Source organism: Centroberyx affinis, unplaced genomic scaffold (genome assembly GCF_046629955.1).
Source record: "Centroberyx affinis isolate AG114_WGS23_722 - 3 ecotype Tasmania unplaced genomic scaffold, CSIRO-AGI_Caff_v1 ptg000102l_1, whole genome shotgun sequence".
NCBI classification, from domain to species: domain Eukaryota; kingdom Metazoa; phylum Chordata; class Actinopteri; order Beryciformes; family Berycidae; genus Centroberyx; species Centroberyx affinis.
Genome location: NW_027278804.1, coordinates 561,309 through 586,373, shown reverse-complemented (window position 1 = coordinate 586,373; position 25,065 = coordinate 561,309). Strand labels below are relative to the sequence as shown.

The 25,065-nt window shown below is 43.7% G+C and overlaps 1 protein-coding gene across 1 annotated transcript in view; it reads right to left on the bottom strand.

The window, feature by feature from the left end:
- LOC139647843 (CUB and sushi domain-containing protein 3-like) overlaps window positions 1-18,318 on the bottom strand; it is a 221,515-nt gene extending 203,197 nt beyond the window's left edge. Inside the window, 2 exon segments of the mRNA XM_071523829.1 lie at window positions 2,642-2,864; window positions 18,141-18,318. Of these exon segments, the coding sequence (XP_071379930.1) occupies window positions 2,642-2,864; window positions 18,141-18,318 (401 nt within the window).
- Between the last annotated feature and the right edge of the window lie 6,747 nt (window positions 18,319-25,065).

The following is a 25,065-nucleotide window of genomic DNA, read 5'->3' as shown; positions in this document are numbered from 1 at the left end:
ACATATGATGCCTGCCTATAATTGGTTGCTGCTGTGCCATTTTACCGGCGTTAAACTCAAATTACTGGCCTTTAAAATCCCTTCAGTTTACAATGTGTGGGCTGCAGGAGCTTTCAGAGTCAGCCAATGCTTGGTGGTAATATATTCTGGATGTGGGTATTTTCAGTTACATGTCCAAGACTGCTTGGACTAGCATAGCAACAAAAGCAAAAGCCCAAATTGCTGATACTTGCAGGCTTCTTGAGAGTACAACACAGATGTATTTTCATAACAAGGGCAAAAATGGCTCCAGAATTGCTCGTAGACTTTGAAGCTGTCTTTTGTTTTTTATTTTGAGGCATAGTAAGAGTCATATTTGTCTTACCAGCAAGTGATGGGGAGTCAAGTACAGTGTCAAAGCTTTCATAAGCCTGACATTGAAAACAGCATTACATAACTGTAAGTATCTACAGTAATGCAGCTGTTAAAGTATCAACAATGATTCAGGTCTTGAATCCGTCCCCTTCATCTGCTCTCTTCCATGTACACCCTCCATTCTATTGGCATGTGACCTAGGTCTTTATTCACTTAAGTTGAGCCATGCAAATGCGCCAGGAGAAACCATTTTGTCCTGCCATTTGGAGTGTTTCACAAAAAGATGCTGGCCCCCACTTTCACCTCTGAAGGAGCATGCTTGTGAATACAAGTGGATAATCAGACACTAAGATGCCTTTTTAGAAAGCTTTTGACAGGTTTAAAAGCCTGATGTGTGTATCCCCACTCTTCCTCTATCAGCTTTGACGAGAGATAATCTCACTTATGATACACAGCATACTTATCTGCAGTATAAAGAGCGCGTTTATTTGGAGCAATTTGGTTTGACAAGGAAAATGTAAAACCTTTGTGTCTCTTTCCTTTGAAATACAAATACAAAATGATTTTTTAAAGTGTGCATTATGAAAAAAAAGGAAAAAAAAGAAATAGAATGTCCCCAGCATGCAGCAGTTCCATTTCCACTTTGAATAGAACCTCTTATGTTTCCTTCCCTTTTAATATATATATATATATATGTGTGTATATTTCAATCGGCCAGTCAGTGATGATTGGCTTAGCCTTCACAGTTACACTAATCTGACAGGTTTAGTGTCAGCGTCCTTTTGATTGAGCCCATGTTGGTGATAGTCACTTTAATGACATGCATTAGAAATGACTAATGAATCATCATTCTTGTGCTAGAAGCTGTATACATTTCTTTAAATTGTGCAATTGGTCTCTGACATTAATATAAGAGTAGAGATGGAAAGATGAACAACTCACCAGATTATTTGCACACAGTGTTTCCCTCCTTGTATAAAAGCCAAACTGTACTTTAGCTTTCGGTGGAACCACACTACAAGATTTCTTAAACTGACAACAGATGGGGTCCCAACCAAACTTGGAATGGAGAAAATGTCTCACTGACAACGTTGTACTCATCCATATCTTTGATATTTCTGTTGATATATACACTGCCTTATAAGTGCAACATCTTGTAGTAAACCCTAATTAGCTCTAGGATTTGGTTTCAATATCAGAGCCTCTATTGCAAAATCTTGGACTCTCATCTCAACATGAATATCAACTCTCTTTTTTGAAACTGATTATTGAGCAGTGCTCAGGCAACAGCTCCTCGCTGCAGAATGTGTACTCGCACTCTGTTGACTGTTCAATTATATGCGCACAGTTCTCTTAGCACAGTGTAAAATTGTTGCAGTGATTAGGCTACTTGTCTATTTATCATAGGCATGTAGAGAAAAATCAAACACAACTGGAGATGGAGAATTAAAAATAACGAGAAACATGAAAAAACATTGCATCAGCTCATGACACACCAAAATTGGGCCTTTGTGAGATGCAGAGAGCATATCCAGTGAATAATTGTTTGCATGTTCAGTGGATGAAGTAAGCAAAGCCAAATCTTGATGTTTGATTTTCATGTTCCCCTCCTCTGGTGAAGCATTTGAGAGAATAAATGATGGCAACTACAAAGCTGACCCATGGATCGCTGAAGCCAAAACACAGCATGCTTATTTAGAAAGCAGTATTCGGGATTCTATTTAGATCCATTTGGGCTGATGAAAAAGAAACATCCTTGAGTTTCTTTCTTTAGAAATCCAAACACGGCATGACCCTTTAAAGTGTGTTTCATGAAATAAATTGGCTTTTTATGAGTTTTTATGCCCGACATCTGCTTGAATAAAACCCCAGAAAGTTGCTTTCTTTCTGTGCTCAAACCACTGTGTCAATACTGCACTTTAATTTAGAAGAAATGTATGGATGTTAAATTCCGTTTTGGTGCGTTCGTTCCTTTGAAATCGAAGCACAAAATGAGCCTTTAACATATACAGTCAAAATCTGAATCTTTGCCAGTTTTGCGGAGACTGTTGGATTCTGTGCAAAAGCAACTGTGAGAAGGGCGGACGCACTGCAATCCTCGCATGCTGCCGCTGCCTGCCTGACACCTCGCTGACAGGAACAAGCATTCATTGTCGTGTGTACATAAAAGATGAACTTTCAGTCAGAGCTGATCATTGAAGGCTTCCCTCCCTCACATCTCCCCCGCTGCCTGCCAGCCATCAAACAGAGCCTTCAAGGTGCACTGCTGCAGGGGCTTCTTCCTTACCTCGTCCTGAAGTTGGCCGGATGTGGGTGCCCATCGTACAAAGATAAAAAGTCATATTCCTCCTCCACAGCGAAAGATTGAAAAACTATATGAATCCTGTTCCTCTCCTCGGCTACAATCACCCAGGTACAATTCGCTCCGTTCGGATATCCGTATGGAAACCCCGGGCTCTCTATCGTCCCATTCCTCCCTTTTAAAGTGCCTCCGCAAGTATGGATGAAACCTGGGGAGAGAGGGAAAAAACACTGAGTTATTACCAGACACCTGCAAGTGAGAGTGAATGGCTCTCCCATTTATGGAGAGACAGAAGTGTATAAAGAGTTTTATTTATCAGGAGTAAAAATGCTCTTCAGTACATGGAGGAATAAAGAGTTGCTGTATGTCTAGACATACAGATAACTTATTTAAGTCTGATAAACCTTGCCTGGTGCATGTGGTAGTAGTTTCAAAATGCCCATCTACTCCCATCTGACACACGATAAATAAACAATCAGAATATCTGTAAGAATTTCAAACAAGCTTACAGATGCTATCACAGTCAAGTCAGACATTTTTACTGTATACACCGCATGAAACCGTAAATTTCAGGCGCAATATTTCTTCACCCAAAAAGGAACTGTTTGGAAAATCCACATTGTTCTCTTATCAGTTGGCAGAAGGTGCAAAGTGCAACAAGACAACAGTAAACATGTCATCCCCCTGAATGATGAAGTCCCCGTATTTGGAGCTGTAATTTACCCCCTTGGGCCAATCAGTGTTATTTTAAATGCTAGAATGCAGCGGTGAGATGCATCATTTCCCCCACGTTTTGTCAAAATTGGATCAGTGGTGTGTGTAGATATTGAGGTGACACATGGATGAGCGAACGTGTAGTTCCCTCCCTTGGGCTGGTCAGCGCAATTGTGAAAATGTGAGAATGCAGTGGTGAGATGCATCATTCCCCCAAGTTTCGGCAAAATCCAACAGGTAAACAAACACTGTAGCACCTCCCTTAGGCCAATCAGTGCAATTGTAGAAATGTGGAGCAATGAAATGCATCATTCCCTTTCGTGAAAATCCGATCAGCAGCGTCCAAGAAATTGTGCATGATGTACAGACAAGTAAACAAATGTTGTAGCGCCGCCCTTAGGCCAATCAGTGCAATTTAGAAAATACTGGAACAGGGCAATGATGCATCATTTCCCAAAATTTCGTCAAAATCTGCTCAGTTGCATCCGAGATATTGTGTGTTACAGATTTCATCGTGGGGGGGACTATTTACTAATCAGTTGATTAAGAGCCAGGTTTTGTGTTTTAACATGCCTATTCAGTTCCATTTCAAATTAGAGAAAGAGTAGGCTCCAACAGCTACAGCAGAATCTCGGAAGAAAAATACATTAGGGACTACAATGATGGCTATGAGTGTTACACAGCGCTTCTGTTGTTCATCTCTGCAGCATTACTGCCCGATTCCAGCTAGGGGGTCAAAAAGCCTGAGAGACAAACACCAAGCAAGGTCTTGCAAATTGGTGCCACAAGCCCTTAGCACTCTGTTTCCCAGCCCTCTCAAGATGCATCTTTGCCCCTCAGTCTGCAGGCTTGCTAAAAAATCAATACCCTTGACGTATTGGGTCAGGCACTTACCATCATTGTCAAACTACAATACTTTGATTACTTGGCTAAGCTTTTTGGTGTAAATCTAAACGAGCAAGTGCACCACAGCTCTAATGAAGGGATTCTAACGAGCACACACACACACACAAACACACACACACACAATCTTTCTTGCTCGCACAGACATTTATGCATTAACTCACATTCAAACCATTCCACATACTCACACGCCACTCACTTGCATATGTGCACGCACACGCTCACATACACAGCATAACGGAGTGAAGAAGTGCCATTTTATTTGAGGTTATCCTGCACGTTGTCTAATGAAAAGCAAACTTAATTAAGATGCATGCTCTATCCCCCACACTTCCCTCGTATTGTAATTAGCTTTTCACACTGTGTAGGTAAAGGATGTGCATAGTGTTGGCCATACACACCCACTGCAGAATAGACAAAAGGCAAGCCACATGGAACAAGGCAGCTCTACAACTGATACAGCCACCAACGTCCAAACTACAATATTAAAAAGTACTGGCTCGATAATGTGGACGCCTACTTGTGAATTACTGATGTGAGCAAACCCACAAAATGTTCAACTTTGAGACTAAGTGATAATTGATTTTTCCCTTTGCAAGCTATTTCATTTGATTGTTTTTGGAGAAAGCAAGGCAGCTGGTAATATTTCACAAGGAACAACTCTGCCATTATAAACATGATAACGCACTTGTATATTGTTCCACACCCTTTTAAATCACCAAGCAAAGCCCTGACAGGCTGAAAAGGTTGTGAGTCAGTGATGTACAGCAGCCTGTATCTCTTTGTCACAGATAACTGACCTGGAACTGACAGTATCGTGAATATACAGTATATATCATCGCATACAGTTTTTATGATTTTGTGTCAGGTGAAGAGCAGATGATCTAAATGCACTGGTGACAAATTCACACTAGGGACCGTCCCATCTCTATGTGTGCAATTAATTCTGCCACAATTGAGCATGCAGGCCAATCATGTTGAATTTGCAGCACTGATGCACCCCCTACAGGATCCAACTGATCCAACCTGTGAAATAGTGCACTGTTGTTGCCTTCAAGTGCTGTCGGGAATATCATAATTACCACTTCCGCTCACATGAATGGCCCAACAAAGTGTTTTCTATGGCAACCAGTTGACCGAGATGTGACGTTTATGTTGCAGAGAGCATGGCAGCTGATGGTCACAGTGATGTTTATTATATGTTGTTGTTTGGTACTCTATGAAAATAATTCACATTGTTGCATGTTTCTATTTTCACTCATTACTTAACTTTAAGTTGTCATGCATTTTTGATTTCTAAAATAAAACAAGAGCCGTCAAAAACTATAGTTTTTATCAGAAAGTCCATTTTGTTGTTATTTACAACAGAAATCAATAAATAGTGTTACAAAGCGTATTTATGATTGTGCAAATCGAAAGTAGGAGGAGCACTTGAAGGTAGCATGATCCACACTGTGTGGGCTCATTTGTGTTTGATTGATCCACCAATCAGAGACAAAGGGACTAATTAACTCTGAACAAGAATTTCGACAAGGGCGTGTCTGCTGCTGAAGGTGAACCCTGCAGCAGTCCTGCAGTTGCTACTGTAGGCATTTTACACTTTAGAAAATGCATTAAGATCAGATAATTATGAGGGCAGAAATGTTTAAAGTTACACTATTTGAATGCTAGCGTGTCCCGTATGGTGGGAGCAAGAAAGGTATAGGAAAAACATATTTCTACTATACAAAGGTATTATCATGTCTATTTCCTTCTGATTTTTCGCTAATTTGCTTTTTTTTGCTTTTTTTTATTGTGAAATACTGAATAGTTTTGAGCCTCTGGGCCTCCTCTGATAATCAAATGAAACGACCTGAAAAGAGAAGATATTCTTTGGTTGAAGCACTCTGCTGCAGCCTGTGACAGCGGGTCATGAGTAGGCATGGCTTCAGTTTAAGGAGCCAAGAGTTGAGAACCACTGCTCTACTTAAAGTGTACAGTTCTACAACATTAATCTAGGCATAAGAAATAAGACTATTAAATGCTACAACAGAATGTGCACTACTGGCACTCTGCAAAGTCATAATTAAAAGTTCATTTTCATTACAGGTCCTTGATTGCGTTAAGTCTTTAAGAATTAGACTATTACAAGCAAAATATGCACAGCCATGAAAAAGTGATGTGGAAACCACTGATGTCAAAACTCGTAGTTTTATTCATTGCTAGATACCCATCAGTGCAACCAGTCTAAACTAGACTTGATTTGTCAGGGAATTTCCCAGATAATTGTCTCTCTGCTGTACTGTGGCTCACCGTTGTCAGATAACATAAACCAAAATCCAATCCTGCCTTATATCAGCAGAACACAGGGAGGAGTCGGTAAACCTTTTGTTGAGCTCAGCAGCAGATTTAGCCCCAATTAGCCTGTCCCACACAAATTTAGAAGGTCTTGGCCAAAATCCAGCATCATAGTTTTTCTTTGTGGCTTTCTCGTATTGCCCAGGTTTTATAACTGTGGGAAGGACAGCGCCCATAAACCTTTATTAGTCCCTGAAATATTTCAGTGTATGTCAAGCATTAGATGAGTAATGCCGTGAACTGTTCAGAGCAGCGGTGTTTGTGTGAACTCCTTAGCGGTGTTTGTGCGGCTGATTGTCCTGATGTCCTGGAGGATGATGGAACAGATGCTCATTGCCAAGATCTCTCTCTCTCGCTCTCTCTGTCCCTCTCTCTCTTCCCCTTTCTCAAATCTCTGCATTGCTTGCATCCGTCATCATCCCCGCATCTCTCTCACTCACTCTGCATTTCTCTCTCGCTTTGCGTCTCCCTCTCTCTCTCTCTCCCTCACTTTCTCTCCCCCCCTCAGTCTCTTCCTTGCCTCCTCCATTCTCTGCCTATTCAGCCAATCGCTCCCCGGATCTTCCTTTATCCCTGCATCTCTCTCTTTCTTGCTCCGCATCTCCCAGCCCCCCCCCCCCCCCCCCCGCCACTCTCATTCTCTCCGTCTCTCCCACCTACCTCCTCCTCCTCCTCACTCTGTCTATGGCCTTATGTTTTCCTTTTCTCTTCTGTAAGCTATCCATTATGAATTACATTTCGAATTAGCATCCTCCTTTTTCAATGCAGTGAATCATACAAGCTTGTAATATGTTAAGCGCTGCCATCTCTATGAAAGCTGTATCTATAAAAAGAATATTGTCAACATTCATCTTGTTGCTAAGACTTCAAAGGAGAAAGGCGACATGCGCTTTCTTGTACAGGAGAGAGGGGGCATGCATCAAATCCGTTTAGCGCGCAGCCCTATGTGTTCTTTGAATTTCACCGTCGCCACTCGGTCGCCCCAACATCACTTCAATTGTCACGCGCGCTCCCCGGGGTGACCGCCGACCCCGCGCTAGCGCCACGCCGCACCATAAATTGTGATGAGAAACCGCATTAACGGCACGCTGTGATTGCACAGTGGGGAAAAGTGGGGTTCAGAAATATGAATCAGTATCATAACGTATAAATCTGGCAGAAACGGGGGCCTCAGCAGGCAGGCAGGCTGGCTGACAGACAGCCCAAGAACGGTCCCAGCTGTTACTCAAACAGTTACATTTACCCCTGGCCTTTGGATATATACACACACACACACAAACACCACCCTCCGACACCACGCCACGCCACACCTTTCACGCTCATAACAGATTATTAGATTCGCCCGGCAAACAAAGCAGGAGAAATGGCAGCTGTCCCCCGTCCTGATGAGGTCTCAGAGGGCGTGTGTCTGTCTCTGTCTGTCAATCTGAGTTGTGAGAGAGAGGGGGGGAGAGAGAGAGAGAGAGAGAGAGAGAGAGAGAGAGAGAGAGAGAGAGAAGAGAGAGAGAGAGAGAGAGAGAGTTGTATGGCGTCACTGTTAGCCCTATGTGGAGTTTCTCTCTAATGCACTGCAATGAAATGGACAAGTGAATCCACATGGGTACTGAACATGATACCCATTTTCTCTGTCCAGTGCATGCAGAGACTTAAGGCAGAATGAACCAGTTAATGAACCAAAGTGCTGTACCCTCTGTAGTTGGCAAAGAAGATTGATTTTGTAACTACAAAATACATTATGCATCATACAGTGTATCCTATTATTTTCAAGGCCTAAGCGAATTTGCTGCAGACTAAATAGATTATTAAAGGTTTACCTTAATCTTGGAAGAAAATGAGAGCTAATATTTCAGCTTGGGTTCATAAAATGTAACGGTAACAGCAGCAGGTGGGTGCTCAGTGCCCCCCCCCCCCCCCCCCCCCCCAAAAAAAAAAAAAAAAAGATCACCCAAGGCACACCAAGCATACCACTGAATATTTACTCAATTTCCCTATTTTGTCAAATTCAAACAACAAGGTGATAAATCTGCCTTAAAATTCTCTGCTGCTCCAGCTAATTTTCATGCCCGGGTTTACAAGTAATGGATATTTGAATTTAATTCGTAAAACAATCAAGACTATTTTCCTGGCAGAGACGTACATTCTGTTGTGTGGGTGTCTCTGCATGGAAAGCATTTCTGAGTTTCCTACTTGGTAGTTAGCCAGACTAACTACAGACTAACTACAAACTAAAACAAACTAACTTTTTTAAAGCAAGAAGAAACCAAATCCACATCATCCTTTTCATTATGCTTAACGTTTGTCTTCTGGGTTTGATTTTCCAACCAGACAGCGTGTGAATGCGCTGCTGTTTGGCAGCCGACTTTGAAGGCCCGGATGTCGGAGCTTCCCACCAGCACGTGAACGCACCAGAAGATGTTTAGACTTTTCAAATCAATGCATGCATTAACGTAAATTACCACACAACAATAAAGTAAATTGCAAACCTGTGCAAGTTGTTCACTGTGATCTCTGCAAGTTGATTTTTGTACCGTAATGAAATAAATGGAAACAAATGGCTTCAAACATCTAAAAATGTATGGTTGGTAGTATGGTTGGTAGTCGAGATGAAATCAGCTAAAACATGCAAAAACACCGGTATGGTCCTTTAACTCGTGTACAAATTGACTAATGACTTGACTTGGACTTGTCCTCAGATGACTGAGCCGAGTGCCAAAGATAATCACAACCTCAAGTGAGATATTGATTTACAACAGATTCCACTACCAAGTGTTGCCAAGCAACACATCAACTGTTTATATGAGAACGGCTGTCTCACCCGGTCTCACCGCTGTGAGACCGGGTGAGACACATACAGGAAAACATGCCAGTGCTGTTATACTGTATATCAGCACTCATGGAATGTCTCCTGTCCAATCAAATTAAACCATTGGTGAGGAGTGCACAATTGCACTTTATTCTACCGCTTTCCATCATCTCAGTCGGCGAACATGACTTGACGCTATATTGTTTACTTTCTGCGAATAAAACATGCATACATTCTATAATTTAATTCACACACCTACCAAATCAGTGTTGACACCCAATAAGCAAGTTTGTCACTATAGCAACGGCCTCTAAGGGTCATGGATGGATGGTAGTGTTTGGTGCCAACAGAAAAAACGATTTTGCACTAACAAGGTTGAAACATTTGTAATATTACATCATTACAGCAACCTTGAGTATGAATTTCTAATCTCAGAGACTCGCAGGGTTCTCTGTTGTGTAATATGGCGGATATCACTAAAGTTAAAATCCCTATGAGTCTGGTGGTTCCTATCTATACCTTCACTTATATTATCACTTATATTAGGTTACATTATCATTTAACCAGTACCTGATATACAAACAGCTAAATATGACATAATGTAAGCAGCTGGCTGTAAATGTTGTTGAGACTTGACTCAGATTCTAGTGCAGATTCTAACTTGCATTCGACTTGCATTACGTGACATGTGAGCATCTCTGGCACGCTCACACACACACACACACACACACACACACACAGTGGGTGTGTAATGGCAATATTGTTGTGTCGGTATACATAGTTTGCCCATCTCTTCTGGGCAGGGGCAGACTTGATTTGGGAGCCCTAGGCAAAGGCAAGCATGGGGCCCCCCTGAATCCCAACTCTCTCCCTTATTAATCCATCCTTTCTATATGTAAACTTGGGTAGCTTTGCTTCTCTCTCAGCTAACTATGCAGTGGCAAGGAAAATTAGCTTAAAGTCAACTGGCCAAATTTCACTAGAAGTGGAATAGCCCACTATAGCTTGACTGAGTAGGGGGGTGACCATGACTCATGATTGAAGTAATTCATTATAACAAAAAGATGGATGGTTGTTTTTAAGTACATTTCTTTTAAATGTATTAAAAATAAGTTTACATTAGTTCTATCCTTGTTTTTTGTGGGGCCCTCTGGCTGCTGGGGCCCAAGGTAGTCGCCTACCTTTGCCTAATGGTAAGTCCGCCCCTGCTTCTGGGGTCTATAAAGTTTATTACATACAGTATATATTTATATGCCTAATTGGTAGTGACACATATACGGATGCTAGGGTCACAGTACACCGACCTCCCCAACTGCCACTACACACTGTGATTTCAGTAGCAAATACACGTATACTGAATGTTCGTAGCAATGTCATATAAATAAATGAATAAATAAATACTGTAAAAGAGTGCTTCCTCCTGTATTTTTGGAGGGCAATGGGGCAGACACTGTGAACACCAGTCTATCTGTGCATGCATACTGTTTTGCCTTCATCCCTCATACATCACAATATCTTTCTTCAAACACACACTAAGCCAAATATCCACAAGCCTACTGAGCTATGCACTTTCAAGCTCCTCTTCTTGACTTATTTTCGGGATGTCATATTTTCTCTCCTTGCTTGATACTTTCCCCATGATTGACTGTAGCGTATGCTTAGTCAAGGACATCTTTCCCCCCGGATGGTATTTCATCATCGTTCGTGATGATGGCCTATTGCAAACACAGGGGGTAGAAAATAGCACCACTCCCAGCAATCAAAGAGAAAGTTCAAAAAACCTGCATTGATTTGCACCTGACCTTAAAGGTGAGTCAGCCAATAGAGAGATATCCATCAGTGAGGCCTGGTTACAAAGCACGGAGCACAAAGGCAGAGCCCTTACCAAGCAAAACAAAGGTCAACAAACACACTGGTAGGCTTCATTTGCTGTACAATTTCTGCCTCACTGCTGTGTCTTCTCCCCCCAACAAAACACGAGAGGGAGAACCAGTAGCATTATATATAGCCGCTCCCTTGTGTTGCAGGCTATTGATTTCACGTTTTCAGAGGAAGGATAAGTACAGCTATGTGAAATTCTTTTCATATACAGTTTCATGGTTAACAAAACCTGGAACCACCAGGAAAAAACAAAAAAAAGGAAATTAAAAATACAGATGAAGTTTCACTGGAACATAACCTTTTATTGGAGAAAGAGCAAGGGGGAGAGGGGGGGGAAACTAGTTGCTCGTCTGCTGTCATGCCTTCAAATGGTGAATCTTCAGGGTCTGCACCATATAAAATTAGAGCCGCCACAGCACTTAGGTGTTCTATTTAGAGGTAATTTTGTTTTTAGAAATCCAAGCACTTTTCTCTCAGATCTATGACAAGCTCCGCTCTGAGCGGCAGACATAAAATGTGAAGGGAAGAGGAAATAATTTTTCATCAGCACTACCAGGAATACAACAATGATGACTGCTACGGCTTAGACAGCAACCTTCGTAGACAGAAACCTTAAATTGATGTCCCCAAAGAGAGGGGTTTTATCTGCATAGCTGTGCTGCACCTTCACAATTCATACTGATAGAATGTGCATAATCGCAGTCCCGCACTATGCCTGTCTGCATGCTTGATGAAAGGGGAATGGGCTCCATACAACAGAAACAGAAAAGAGGCTTTCTAGTGAATGACTATTACCTCATGAGTGTGTCACTGCAATTTGGAAAAGGGCTGTGAAATATTCCATTTGGTGGTTTTAAATTGCCAGCCACTGAGGTGAAAAATACTAAAATCAAATACACTGCCACGCCGAAACACAGTTGGCACGTGCACAAACACTCACACGCACGCACGCACACACACACACACAGAAACGCATGCCACTGCACAAGGAAATAACACAGAGGTTGCGTGTCTTTGTGGCCAAGTATAATAGCTGTCTCTCAACGTCTGTGTGCTGCTGGCGCTTTAGTTACTTCCCAACAGATACAGTATTTTATGGCTAGACACCAATACCTCCTCAAAGTGCTACTGAGCCATATTGCACCTGATGCCAGGCCACCACTGTGAGAGCTGCTGTACAACACAAAACCCAGAGCCAACAACACATCTAATAGGACGCCTGTCTCTCTAGCCTCCAATCTTCCAAACAAACAATGAAATCAGCACTTCACATCCCACAAAAAAAAAGGGAAAAGGAGAGGACTACATAAAAAGAAACCTTTTGAGAGATATCTAAAGACGACTAGAGGGGCTAAAACAATACTACATTGTTTTCTCAGTCACCCAGTAGCCATCTCCTTCCCATGAGCAGCTACTCTTCGCATAGAGCTGACATGTCTTTATAGAGCTGGCATGTCCAAAATTAGGCCCAGTGTTAAATTGAGCGTGCACACAGATAAATAAATGACAAAACAGCCTCGGCAAATGCAGCTCCACAGGCCAGGACGAAAGGCCAATGTACACAGCATGGATCCCTAAAATGAGATGATTAGTCAATCAATGATTTTCTTTTTTCATTAAGGGCACAGCAGAAGCCTGAAAATGTGCTTTGTCGACTGAAAATACACTGTAATGCTGCACGAGTGATCAAATTTTCGCTACGTCTTTCCTCACAGGAGAAACTGGACATTTGGAATAGTCAAGTCAATTGTAAATTCGATTGAAACGCAGTATTTTACGGAGAAGGTAATAATTTCTTAAGGAGCCTTTTTTGGAAGCCTCTTACTGGCAGCTGAGATTGTATGCTCCGTCCGGCCAGATATGTTCTCCAACCAGGAGGAATATGTAATTCCCAGTATTGCCCCTTCCTGCACAGTGATCGCAAAGTGGTGTAGTTGAGAGTGTAAGCAGGTATGCATCCTACCATACCCAGCTATCAGTTTAATTGCTGTTGAAATAGGATGGTGGGATCACCTCCACTGAGCAGTCTCCCCATCTCCTCAATTACCTCTACATAACTCCACTTTGTTTCCCTGACGACTCTCCTTCCACATATCAAAACACTATCAAGTCGACAGCCATGGACATATAAAGGTAGTGATCGTTGAGGAGGAGGATTTCTGAAGGTAGGTAGGTGAAGCATGGTCCCAGCTTTCTATATGTTTCAACAGCAATGAGGTTGACAAGTAGTCTAAGTGCCATGCACAAAGGTGGGTAAACTAAGCAACTGTGTGCAAAAAAGTGACATAGACGTCTGCCTATGTCAAAACATACAGTTTAGTCTTTAAGCGCATGGGAAATAATTACTCAAATATGGCATACTGTGCAGATATAATTATAAACAAGCTTAATGAAATCATATCCAATTAATTGTATTGACTGTGCTGTGCCACATTTAATGGGCAAAGAGGAAATGCCTATGGGATTGTGTATGCAGCATGATACATACTGGTCGGTTTGCTACGTCTCACTTAATATAATTGCTTTCTTGCCTTTGATTTCCCTTTAAACAACTGTTAGTGAGCATAGTAACCGTATAAATAAACCTTTTACAATGTATTTGTAAATGGCTCAGTTCAGATTTGAACCGCAGCTGCCAGAGATACAGGCATAGATTTTATGAGGGAATCCGCCTGCAAACAGTTGACAGGACTTAATCCCTTCTGAAAATGGCACCTGAGATGCATTAGACAGTCAGCAGCCCACCTTGAATGTAGCCTCAACTCTGGAAGCAACCCCTCCGCAACCTATTTCATTTTATCTCAACAAACAGTAAGCTGAGATATATTTCTGCCTGAAGACAAGATATCGCCAATCCCTCTCCCCAAGAGGACTGCTTATATTAAAACTGATACCTGAGAAGAACTGACTTAATCAGATCCAGCAAACTATAGCTAACCATCCCAGGGACCTGTCAGCAACATTTAAGAGTCTGGCCCGGGCCAAAACCCCTGGGCCAGAGGCCAGTGGGCTAGCTGAGAAGTACTCCGGTACGCTACTAGAACTATACAATTAGATGCCAGCGCTAAAAGAGGCATTGGGGGAACCAGGAAGTGACACGGTGCCTGTTCCAAGTTCCTGTACCCCAGAAAACAGTATATTGTTCATTCCAGTTCCAGTTGGACCCAAGTGATTACTGCTGGAGACTGTCCACCTAGTGCTTCTGCTCTTCTTCCTCCGCTGTTGCGGAGATCAAGAACCTGAGGGGCAGTGGGATAATGCCCCGCATTCCCTGTAGATAGTGTATAATTACACAGACAAATTGTAATCCTGATTAGCCCCAGCAGCCTTCCCAGCCTGTTTACATAATCACATTGAGAGAAAGTCTTCATCAAGGGCTCTGGCCAGATTACTGTCTGTGCAGAACCCACCTGATTACCACCTGATTACTGTCTGTGCAGAACCCACCTAATTAGTCACAAAAAAACCTCCATTTTGGGCGTCGAAATGTGGAAGCTAAAGGGAATATCGAGGAGAATGCAGCCTAGTCACAAGAAGCAGACGTGGGGGGTACAGCAGATGGACAGTGATCATTTTCAGCAATCTGTTCGCTATCTGTCATTCAAAGTGTTAAAGTCTGTGTGGAAAACATGACGCTGCGCCTGTGCCTTTCCATGCTGCACGTCCTCTCCTGTGATTCTCCCTGACTTCCTATGACCATCGTGTCCTCTCCTGCTTTTTCCTCTAGGAAGGAAGTTTCAGATTGGTTGAGAGAATGCGGGGAAACAGAATATGCGGTTCAAGTACATTCTGTTCTGTATACTTGGGCCAAAGCACCATCTGAAATGGACTCCATTCATAAAGATAAAAAGTTAAAGTGGGTGAGATAACACACCATCAGTTTCCATGAGGAATACTCTATTGAGGGCAGATCCAGGAAGCTGTAGCCATAACTCCAAACTGGGTCTTCTCCATTTAAAGTTTGAGAACATCGCCGCTACTTAGTGGCAAGTCATCTCACTCCGTTGACAGCATTTCACTCACATGACATTAACCACACAAGCTGCTCGCAGCTCTGTGACTCTTTCATTACCGTGGACTTGACTGATCATGGCTGGGACGATGGATGCGGTGAGACTGTCAAAAAAAGGGCAAACTCCGCTAGTCTTGTTCTCCAGGCAAACTAGAGTAACATGCTCGATGTCCATGTAAAGGAATTCAATTTATATTTGACCCAGGTCTTGCTATTTCAAAAGATCCAGTCCCTGCAATTCAGCTTCCTAAGTCTGTGATTGTGTCAAGCCCTGCAAAGCAGTTTTATAAGGTCCCCAAGGATTAAGTGACACAGTTGCAATGGATGTCCTTGGTTGTTTGGTAGTGGGCTGCTGTTCTTCTTTTTGCTCAAACGCTACAAAATAGTTTCACTGCCTTGTAAGTGGCCTTCTTGGTGCTGGTTCTCAATCATAAAACATCACGAATTTCATTTACATCAAACAGTAGAGTGCCGAGTAGCAGACAGGTGACTGATGAAACTTTGTGAACTGAGATTCAGAACTGTGTACCGCAGGGTGGCCTCGGGTCCTCGCTCAAAATAAATCTAATTCCCAGTCAATGAAAAAGCCCCTCCAGCAAAGCAGCTTCATACATACTTCTGCTTTTTGCCGGAACATACTTTAAAAAAAGCATCATTATCTTAGCAGCAGAGGTGAGTCATAGGCCACATGTAGTAGGACTCTTTTTACTTCTGCCAGCACTGTGTCAACTGTCAGTGTGGAGGAATAACAGCTGGTCCACGCTTCCTCCTCGCCTTGCTCTGTCTCGCTCTCTCCTCCGCTCCTTTCCCAGAGAGGACCAGGCCTCCTCCTCCTCCCCCTCGTCCTCCTCTCCCCGCTCCTCCGCTCCCTCCCTCCCCAATTCCTGGCTGGCTGGCTCCCTAATAAGGAACAGAACTAGGAGGATTGGCGGTGGCCTCGAGGTTTGACATTGCCACAATGTGGGTGGTGATGAAACAGCACTGTGGCTGACTCTGCTCGACTCGACTTGGCTCATTCTTGGTGGGCGCCGCTGCTCTGCATGCTGCACATTTCATCCACCCCCATTAGACAGACATGAGAATTACTCACAGGGTGAACAATCTGCATGTAAATTGATATCTGCATGGGAAGTGCCCATGCTCAGACACACACACACCCGTTCAACAGATATATAGTCATGCACACAAGTGCGCACACACACACACACACACACACACACACACACACACACACCCGTTCAACAGATACATAGTCATACACACAAGTGCACACACACACACACACACACACACACACACACACACACGCACACACACGTTCAACAGATACATCGTCATGCACACAAGTGCACACACACACACACACACACACACACAAACACACACACACACAAGCAGAAAAACACTGCATTTTGATTGAGATTGAATTTTGAATTGCCTATTTTTCTGTAGCTCTAACTTTGGTAGGAAAAGGGAATGTCACAGATTGGATATTTTGTGTTAAAGTGTATATAGTGATGTGAACATTGGATTGGATAAATGTGACGTACACAGTATACACATGCACACATGCATGCATGCACACACACACACACACACACACACACACACACACAAAGAAACTGAAATCAAAATATATTTGAGAATTGGCATTGGCATTTTGAGTATCTCTCTGTAGCTAAGCTAGGAAATGGCATTGTCAATAATTGGACATTCAGGTGTCAAACACAGGACACACACACACAACCACACACACACATACACACAAATTATAATCAAAATGCAATTGGCAAGGCAAGGAAGCAAGGAATGGATGTGTTTTTTTCTGTAGATTTTCAAATGTCAATGGACAATGACATGGCATGGATGCGTTTAAACTTAGCCTATGCAATGAGCACATGGGGAAGACGTGATGTGAACCGCAGTGTGGTAAATGAGCAACAATTAGTTTGACTGATTTTACACAAGTAATAACCTTTTATGAGCAGCATGAATCAGTCTTACTGTGGCAAAAATGGGGGCTCAGAACAGAAGGGGTCAGACCCTTCAAAGGCTGGTCATTTTATTGCTCCGCTTACTCAAAAAGAAACAAGAAAAACCTTGTGAAGTGTAGGATATTACAAAAAAAAAAATGACGTGCCACCGTCGGAGGGAAAGACCAAAATGGTAGAGCTGAATTTTTCATTTAGTTCAAATTAATGCAGCTAATGCATTCAGTGGGGAAAAAAATGCAACCAGAGGTTACCTAACCAGCTACAGAGCGTATTCAAATGGGCAGACCCTGGGAAAGAGCCGCTAGAATACTAACAAGCCCACCTTACACCTGCATGCACTGGCACCAATCGACAAATTGGTTCCACACTACTAATTGCCTCGGCGCCCTAAATGGTTCCAGCAGCATTACTGGTGAGAAATTGGCCTGAGTCGAATCCTACATAAACACTTGAAAACTCGACCGACAAATGTGAAATGCGGACGGCTCCAGCCTGAATAAATAAGATTCTCGGCTCATCCTATAGGAAATCTGCAGTGCATGCACTTGCGCCCCAACAATTCACTAGTTAGCCTACTAAGCAAAGCAGCTCACGTAGGCTATTAGAAGAAGCGTAGGCTACCGCAAGAATATCTATTGAGCGACCCACTCAAAGCCTGCATTGAGCGCTAAACCGAAGAAATGCGTCCGCTAAAACTCCATCCAGCAAAGCCCGCGGTAGCCTATTTTGCGCACGTCTGTAACGTTAAAGCTTTTGATTTCGCGCACATACACACACACACGCACGCACACACGCACCAAGCATCAGAAAATATAGGGGAATTGCTGCAGTGGCTCGTACCTTTCACACAAGTGAACATCAGTGAAAACATGAGATTCCAAAAAATAATTCCCGTCCTAATCCGCATCGTTTTGGCTTGAACAAAGTCCCCTCGGCCACATTTAACGCATCTCCTGTTGAAAACGTCCGGTAGTTCAATAGATCCGTCGTAGTATCCGTCTCTATAGATCCCCTTCATGTTCACCACTAACACATGTATAGCCTATATATGTATTTTTTCCTCTCTTTTTTTTCTCTCTGGGGTTGAAGTATATTCCCGTCGCTTCTCAGAGGAGAAACAGGCACAGCCGCCCGCCGCGCTATGTCAGCTGATAGGAGAGAAGTGAGCAAGACTGAATTTTAGGATAGGACCACAGCAACCTGGACGAGGGCTCAACCATCTCTGCTGAGAGGGGCATCAAGTATGAGGATCTCTGGCGGTGTGCTCTTGCATCTGCCGTCCAACATCTCTCTCTCTCTCCTGTCTCTCTTTTTTTTTTCTTTCCTTCCTCTATATTCCTATATCACTGCATGAGGACGGAGGGTGGGGACAGGAATGTGCAATCTGAAGACTGCCGTTATCGATCGGCAATTGAACCGGGGTGAGAGAGAGAAAAAAGAGAGACGGAAAGAGAGAGAGAGAGCGGGGTGGGTGGGGGGAGAGAGAGAGAGAGAGAGAGAGAGAGAGAGAAACATCGTATGCAAGTATGATGTGCGGGTAACAAATCAGGAAGTGGGAACCGTGGGGTGGGGGCTGGAGGGGTGGTGTGTGTGTGTGTGTGTGTGTGTGTGTGTGTGTGTGTGTGTCGGGGGGGGGGGGGGGTATGCACAACAGCCTACTGGATTTATGGCAGGAATGTAAATCCTGAGGAAGAAATGAACTATGTTAATGGAAGCCGGTATTTATGTAGTCTACGTGTGTGAGTGTGTCGGAGGTGTGTGTGTGTGTGTGTGTGTGTGTGTGTGTGTGTGTGGGTGGGTGGGTGGGTGGGTTGAGGGGGGGCGGGGGAGGGAATGTTGGGTGTCCCGAAAAGGTGATGAAAGAAATTCGCGCCGGTAGGCAATCCCCACCATAACTCTGATTTTCATTTCGGAGATCGAGCGCACCCGTTATTGGGAGTGATGGGGCTGGGGCAATTTGCAATGCAAAGATGGGACGATGACGGCGCAAAGTAAAGCTCAGCTGCAGTGGGGCTCTTCTGCCATCTAGCTACGGGAGAGTCACCGACCTCTATACCCTGAAACGGAGAGAGGGGAGGGGAGGGGAGGGGGGGGGCGGATGAAGTGAGAGGCAGTGATTGCGCACAGAATGAACATTATTCGGTCTATAACACATTCCGATAGGCTTCCTCCAGAGTCGTCGATCCGACATGTATATGGCCGTGCGTCCTACTTCCCACTGACCCCAGCCTCATGACTCACCTTTATTCCCTCCTACAGATTGGAAATAGCCCGCCAAATTGACGTTTCTACCGCATGAGCTCAGCAGCCTTGAGTGGGACTTCTCAGATCACGAATATCAGGTGTGGCTTAAATCTATTATGTGCACATAGCCTCGGGTTTGAATATTGCCCAATTAATAATTCTAGTTACAGTGACCTCTATAGAAATCAATATCCCGTGCCTCAGTATTGCTGAGATTTATTAGCGTGATGTCAGCAGGGCAAGTTAATAATAAAACCTGAGTAGATTAACTCCCAGGAGCGTCCTTGTATTGAGACACAGCCAAAAAACGGCGCTTCTCAGTAACGGAGAGCTGTCCGTGGTGCTGAAAGTTTCCAACCGGAGCGTCTGTTGTCAACGCGGCCGCTTCTGTAGGGATGTTGGCTTATGCTTTCATCATTCTCTACTGGGAAAAAAAAACATATGCAACAAAACAAAATTATGCCTATATTTGTCAAATACTGTTTACAGATCGAGTGGGTCAGTAAAATTATCCTTTTGCCTTTTTTCCAGCTTCAGTCTAGACATTTTTGTTACGTTTGAAACTGCTTTCCAGATTATCATCTTTTTGTTCTGTGTCCGGGGTTAGTTAGGTAGACGCGGCACGTCCCCCACAGCTCACCCTTTGGAGAATAAATGAGAGAAAACAGCTTGATCCGGCTCCAGTCTCGTCTAATTATAGGCCAGCAGAGGGCAATGGGATTGTATCGCATGGCTAAATGTTGTAAAACTATAATCCAACTCTGGAGGCCAAATGATGATACATATAACAGGAATACTTGGGACTAATGGGAAAATTGTATTGTATGTAGCTGTAAGTACTACTACTACATAATATCTTAGATTTTATATTTTGTGAACTACATCTTTCTTTTCTATTTTCTCGTGTGCTTGCCAATTGAATATCCATGAAACAGATAGCAGTGCTTCTTTAAAATCTGATTCTGCACGTTGTTGTGAACAACTTGATCTTATTTAATCTCATTCTACCCATACAGGCTGAACACATGAACGATAGATTTGTATCTTCACTCCATTCCTCTGCTGGGTTGTTTATCTCAGTGGTTTATGCAGCAGAAGCAAACTAGCTCGTATCTGCCGGTGTGAACGGGAACTGGTCCCTTATTCCCTCCTGGCATCAGAATTCTTCAGGTGTCTACAGGGCCCGGCGGAGGCTGCTGGGAATGGATTGAGGCACCAGGCAGCTCGTCTTTACCACTGTAATCGACAGGTGGGCCCAGGAGAGCGCGCTTCGGTCGTATTGATGCCTCTCGCCAGCCCTCGCTCGCCGGCTGATGAGCAATCAGACCGCCTCATGTCTGATCCTCTGGCTGTTTTTGCATGTGTGGGGGTGTGTAGGTGCGTGTGTGCGCGAAAACATCTATGTATATACATATTGGTGTGAAAGCACCGTTAGGCATTTATGTTTCCGCGTGTGCTGATTCATTTTTCATGTAAGCATTTGTATGCCTTAGCACCTAAGCGATGTGCTGAATGTATGTATGGATGCACGTGCCTCTCACTGGGAAGTTGTTCATTGCAGCCAGCGGTGCAGCATTAGTGAGCTCAGCAGCCAGCCACACAATCAGCCGACTGAACAACCAGTCAGCCGGCCTCAGCGACTGCATTGACTCTGTTTCCCCCCCCGGGGCCTCAGCCTATTGTACTTGTGAATCTCGGCAGCATGTTCTGATTAGCAGTGGCCGTGTATGAGGAGTGATGTGTGGGTCGGTTTCCATGTCACAGGGAGCCAAAGGTTACCTGTCTTCCCACAGGGGGCCTTGTGGGGGATTTAGAGAGGTGTCTGTGAAAATGTGTATGGGTGTGTGGGTATGTTTGTGTGTCTGTGTATGCATGCATGTGTATGGTAGGCACAAGTGTGAATATAACTGCGAGCACTATGGGGATGTAGAGTAAAATGTGTGTGTGTGTTTGTTTGCATGTCCATACATGCTTGGATACTGTGTGCATCCGCGCTTGGATGTTCATGCTTGTGTGTGTTGTGTGAAAGTGTGTCTGGGGCAAAGTGCACCTGGTAGAGGGTTGATAGAGGAAGCATTGGGGTCGGATTAACTGGCTTGAGTCCCCCAGAGGGATGTGTGTGGATCTGGCCTCTCGCACACTGCTGCTAATCCACTGTTGGGTTCTGCTGCTCCATTGCTCCGGGTCTGCTGCCTGCAGCACCCTGGGGGCGCTGGGGCAAGGTAGGCGGACTGCATGAGTGTGCAGGTGAAGGGGGTAAAGGGGAGAGATCAGTGTGTGTGTGTGTGTGTGTGTGGGAGTGAAAGGTGGGTGGAATCTGTGTGTGTGTGTGTGCGTGAGTGACTTGAGCTCAAATAATAAAGATTTTCATTTTTAGTCAAAACAAATGTCTATTCGTACTTGCTGTGTCGCTCTTTGTGCTCGGTGTGTTTGCGTGTGTGTATGTTGTGTGTGCCATTTTTTATGTTCTAATAAATTCAGCAGCCATGCCAGTGTGGATAATCTGGGGTCTGTTCCAGTGCTTGGGGATGAAGGCCTGTCGATGAATGCTGATTGAAACAGAGAAAGTGAAAGACGGAGAAACAGCAGCAGTTTTCCCTCCTTCGCGGAAAGTGAGTCATATGTGGTGATGTGAGGTAATAATGTTTACGTTCAACACGCAATCACAAACGCATCACATTCGCGCATCAGGTTAGGTGTGCTGACAGAAATATGCATTGACAGTTTCACTGACATGCCTGGCAAGATCACTGTCAGCGCCATGCCAGCACTTCGCTCAGGGCCACACTGTGAGCCATGAGTCACGGCAAGTGCTTCACTCCCCTCTAAATATGGAAAAAAAATTGTGACATCAAAAACATCGAAACCATTTGATCCATTTTGGGGTTCCAAGAAAAGCTTCATAAAACATGAATTACCCAATATTTTGTCTTTCCACCACATGACTAATCGCTTACACATGGATGCATACGCTCTCTCTCTCTCTCTCTCTCCTCTCACTCTCATCTGTCCTCAGTCTCGCCACCTTCATCATCTCGCTACACTGAGGGTTTCCTTCCCCCCCCCTCCCCCTTCTCTACCTCTCTCCCTCTCTCTCTCTCTCTCTAATAAGATTCCACATACAGTAGGTATCAATCAGATCCCTGCTGAGTGAGCCTGGTCATGTGCTTTGTTCACACGTTTGACATTAAACAACCTTAAGTCTTTTATCCTCAGAGGTATAAGTCAGACATACGAGAGCGAGAGAGAGCAAGAGAGAGAGAGAGAGAGAGAGAGGAAAGGGGGAGGGAAGGGAGAAGAAGGAAAATGAGAGCGAACCAGGGTTAAAGGCATCAGCAGATTGAGGCAAACACAGAGGTGGGGAGAGCAGAAATGTGGGTTGAAGAGAGAGAGAGAGAGAAAGATAGAGAAGGGCACGCAGGGAGAAGGAGGGCAGTGTGAGGACGAATTGAGGTTGTTGGCACTGAAAAAGAGGGAGAGAAAGGGAGATGGAGGAGAGGCGCAAGGGTAAAGCATTATAATAAGCAGGTGGAAAAAATAGATTTGAGAAGCAGGGAAGCCGGCGCGGCTGAGGCAAAAGCGACTTGCTGTAATGAATGGTAAACCTAATTGTATGCCGGACGGATGTGTTTGTGAGAGAGATGACTGATACGTTGGGTGACAAAATCCTTATTTATGGGCAGGGAGGCTTTTATGTGCTGTGGAAGCCAGGATTTCAGTATTTTCATATAAGATCTTTAAAAGCTTCCAGCAGCGCTAAAAAAAAAAACAGCATGGGAAGGCGTGCGTGTGTGTGTGCGTGTGTGTGTGTGCGTGTGTGTGTGCGTGTGCGTGTGTGTTGACAGTTAAAGTCAGATGATTTAACTGATGACAATAACGGAAACAATTTCCCCGAAAATTAAACAATACGTGGTGAAACTACAGAAAATTGTTCGCCAAAGTGGCTTAACCGCAGTACACCCCACTTCAAAGACTGTCTTTTCACATATTGAAATATAGAATGAACAGTCTAGCGATACACAGACTTAATCACATGAATAAAAGATCAAAGGGAAAACTTGCTGATTGAGAGAGAGAGAGAGGAGGAGAGAATCAGCAAACGCTAGCCTTCTGATTCACTCCACAGGAGAAAATTGGGTTAAACACCTTTTTAAAAAAAAAAAAAAAAAAAAAAGAGAGAGAGAGAGAAAAATGGTGTATTTGATTGTAAGCGCGGGGGAGAGACTTAGAAATGTGCTGGTGGTATTAAAAATGTGCTGGTGTTATTGAGTGAGAGGTTTTCTGACAGTCCACAACATAATCTGGTATTCATGACAGCCAAGGCTAATCACACTGCAGTAGTACCAGACTTAGCTCCACTGACTAAAGTGTCGCTATGATTAAACACCACCTTTGGGGCAATGACACACAGGCAACTTTCTGAGACTGATGCGAATCAGCTGTGACCAGTAAGTATTTTTTTCATTATGCGTTTGCTTCTTATTGCCCATGTTACCCATAATGCCAAATTCCCATCAATGCTGAAGGTATAACTGCCCATCTGAATTTCCTTAAAATAGTGACTGTGTATCATTTATTTTTTCTTGTTCTATACATACAGTAGCAGGTCTTCTGTCAAGGCAACTGGCATAATTGCCCATCTACATTTCTTTCTAAATGATGCCAGTGTATCATTTCCTATACGCCAAAAAAATCAAGCAGAGTTGATATATATTGTGTGCTTGAGCATGCCAGACTCGCATATGGAAACAGATTTAGATCACTGATTTATTTTTTAGAGTTAGCATTACTTTTTGCAGAGCATGGTGTCAGGCTGAGGCAAATCAAGTATCCAGTTAAGCAGCTTAACAAGCCCTGTAACATCATGTTGCTCCCAGGGCCTGGAATCGCACATGTCTGTCAGACTGGCTGCTACGCTCCCCGCAGGTCACTGGCCATACTTACCTGAGGCTCAGACTGCAAGAGATTTCTGTTTAAAGTGATAGTTCATGGACATCCTGGTGGTTCAGCGGCTGCAGACCATGTACTCACAGTGTCGTAGTTCAGCTTATGCCGTTCCTTGCTTGTCATCACTTTTCTCTCTCCCATCTTTGTTGTGACTCGCCTCCTGTGCACTGTCTGTCTGGTAAAGCAGAAACGCCATGAAATAATCGATAGTTCACTTTAATTACATCATAAAAATTTCCTTGCCTTTCAGCAAGATGCATGGCGTGATATTGCATCTGCTGATATTAAACATTAATAACTGCATCAAAGTTTTGCCAGATTTTTTATATCAGATGAAATTAAAACTGTTGGCTATCCAGGGGAAACATATTTATGTATCATTAAAGGGAGGGGAAGTGGGTAAAAGGTTGTAATAGCTATAGTTAAGCAAGTTAGGTTTTCGCTGATGAAGGTCTCAGAGACCAAAACATCAATAAATTCACAATCTGTGCAAGAGCGGGTGTCTTTTCTATGCATGACTTTAATCCCTCTTCCTCCAAGGCACCTGCACACAAAAGATCTTTGGCTGTGCTGT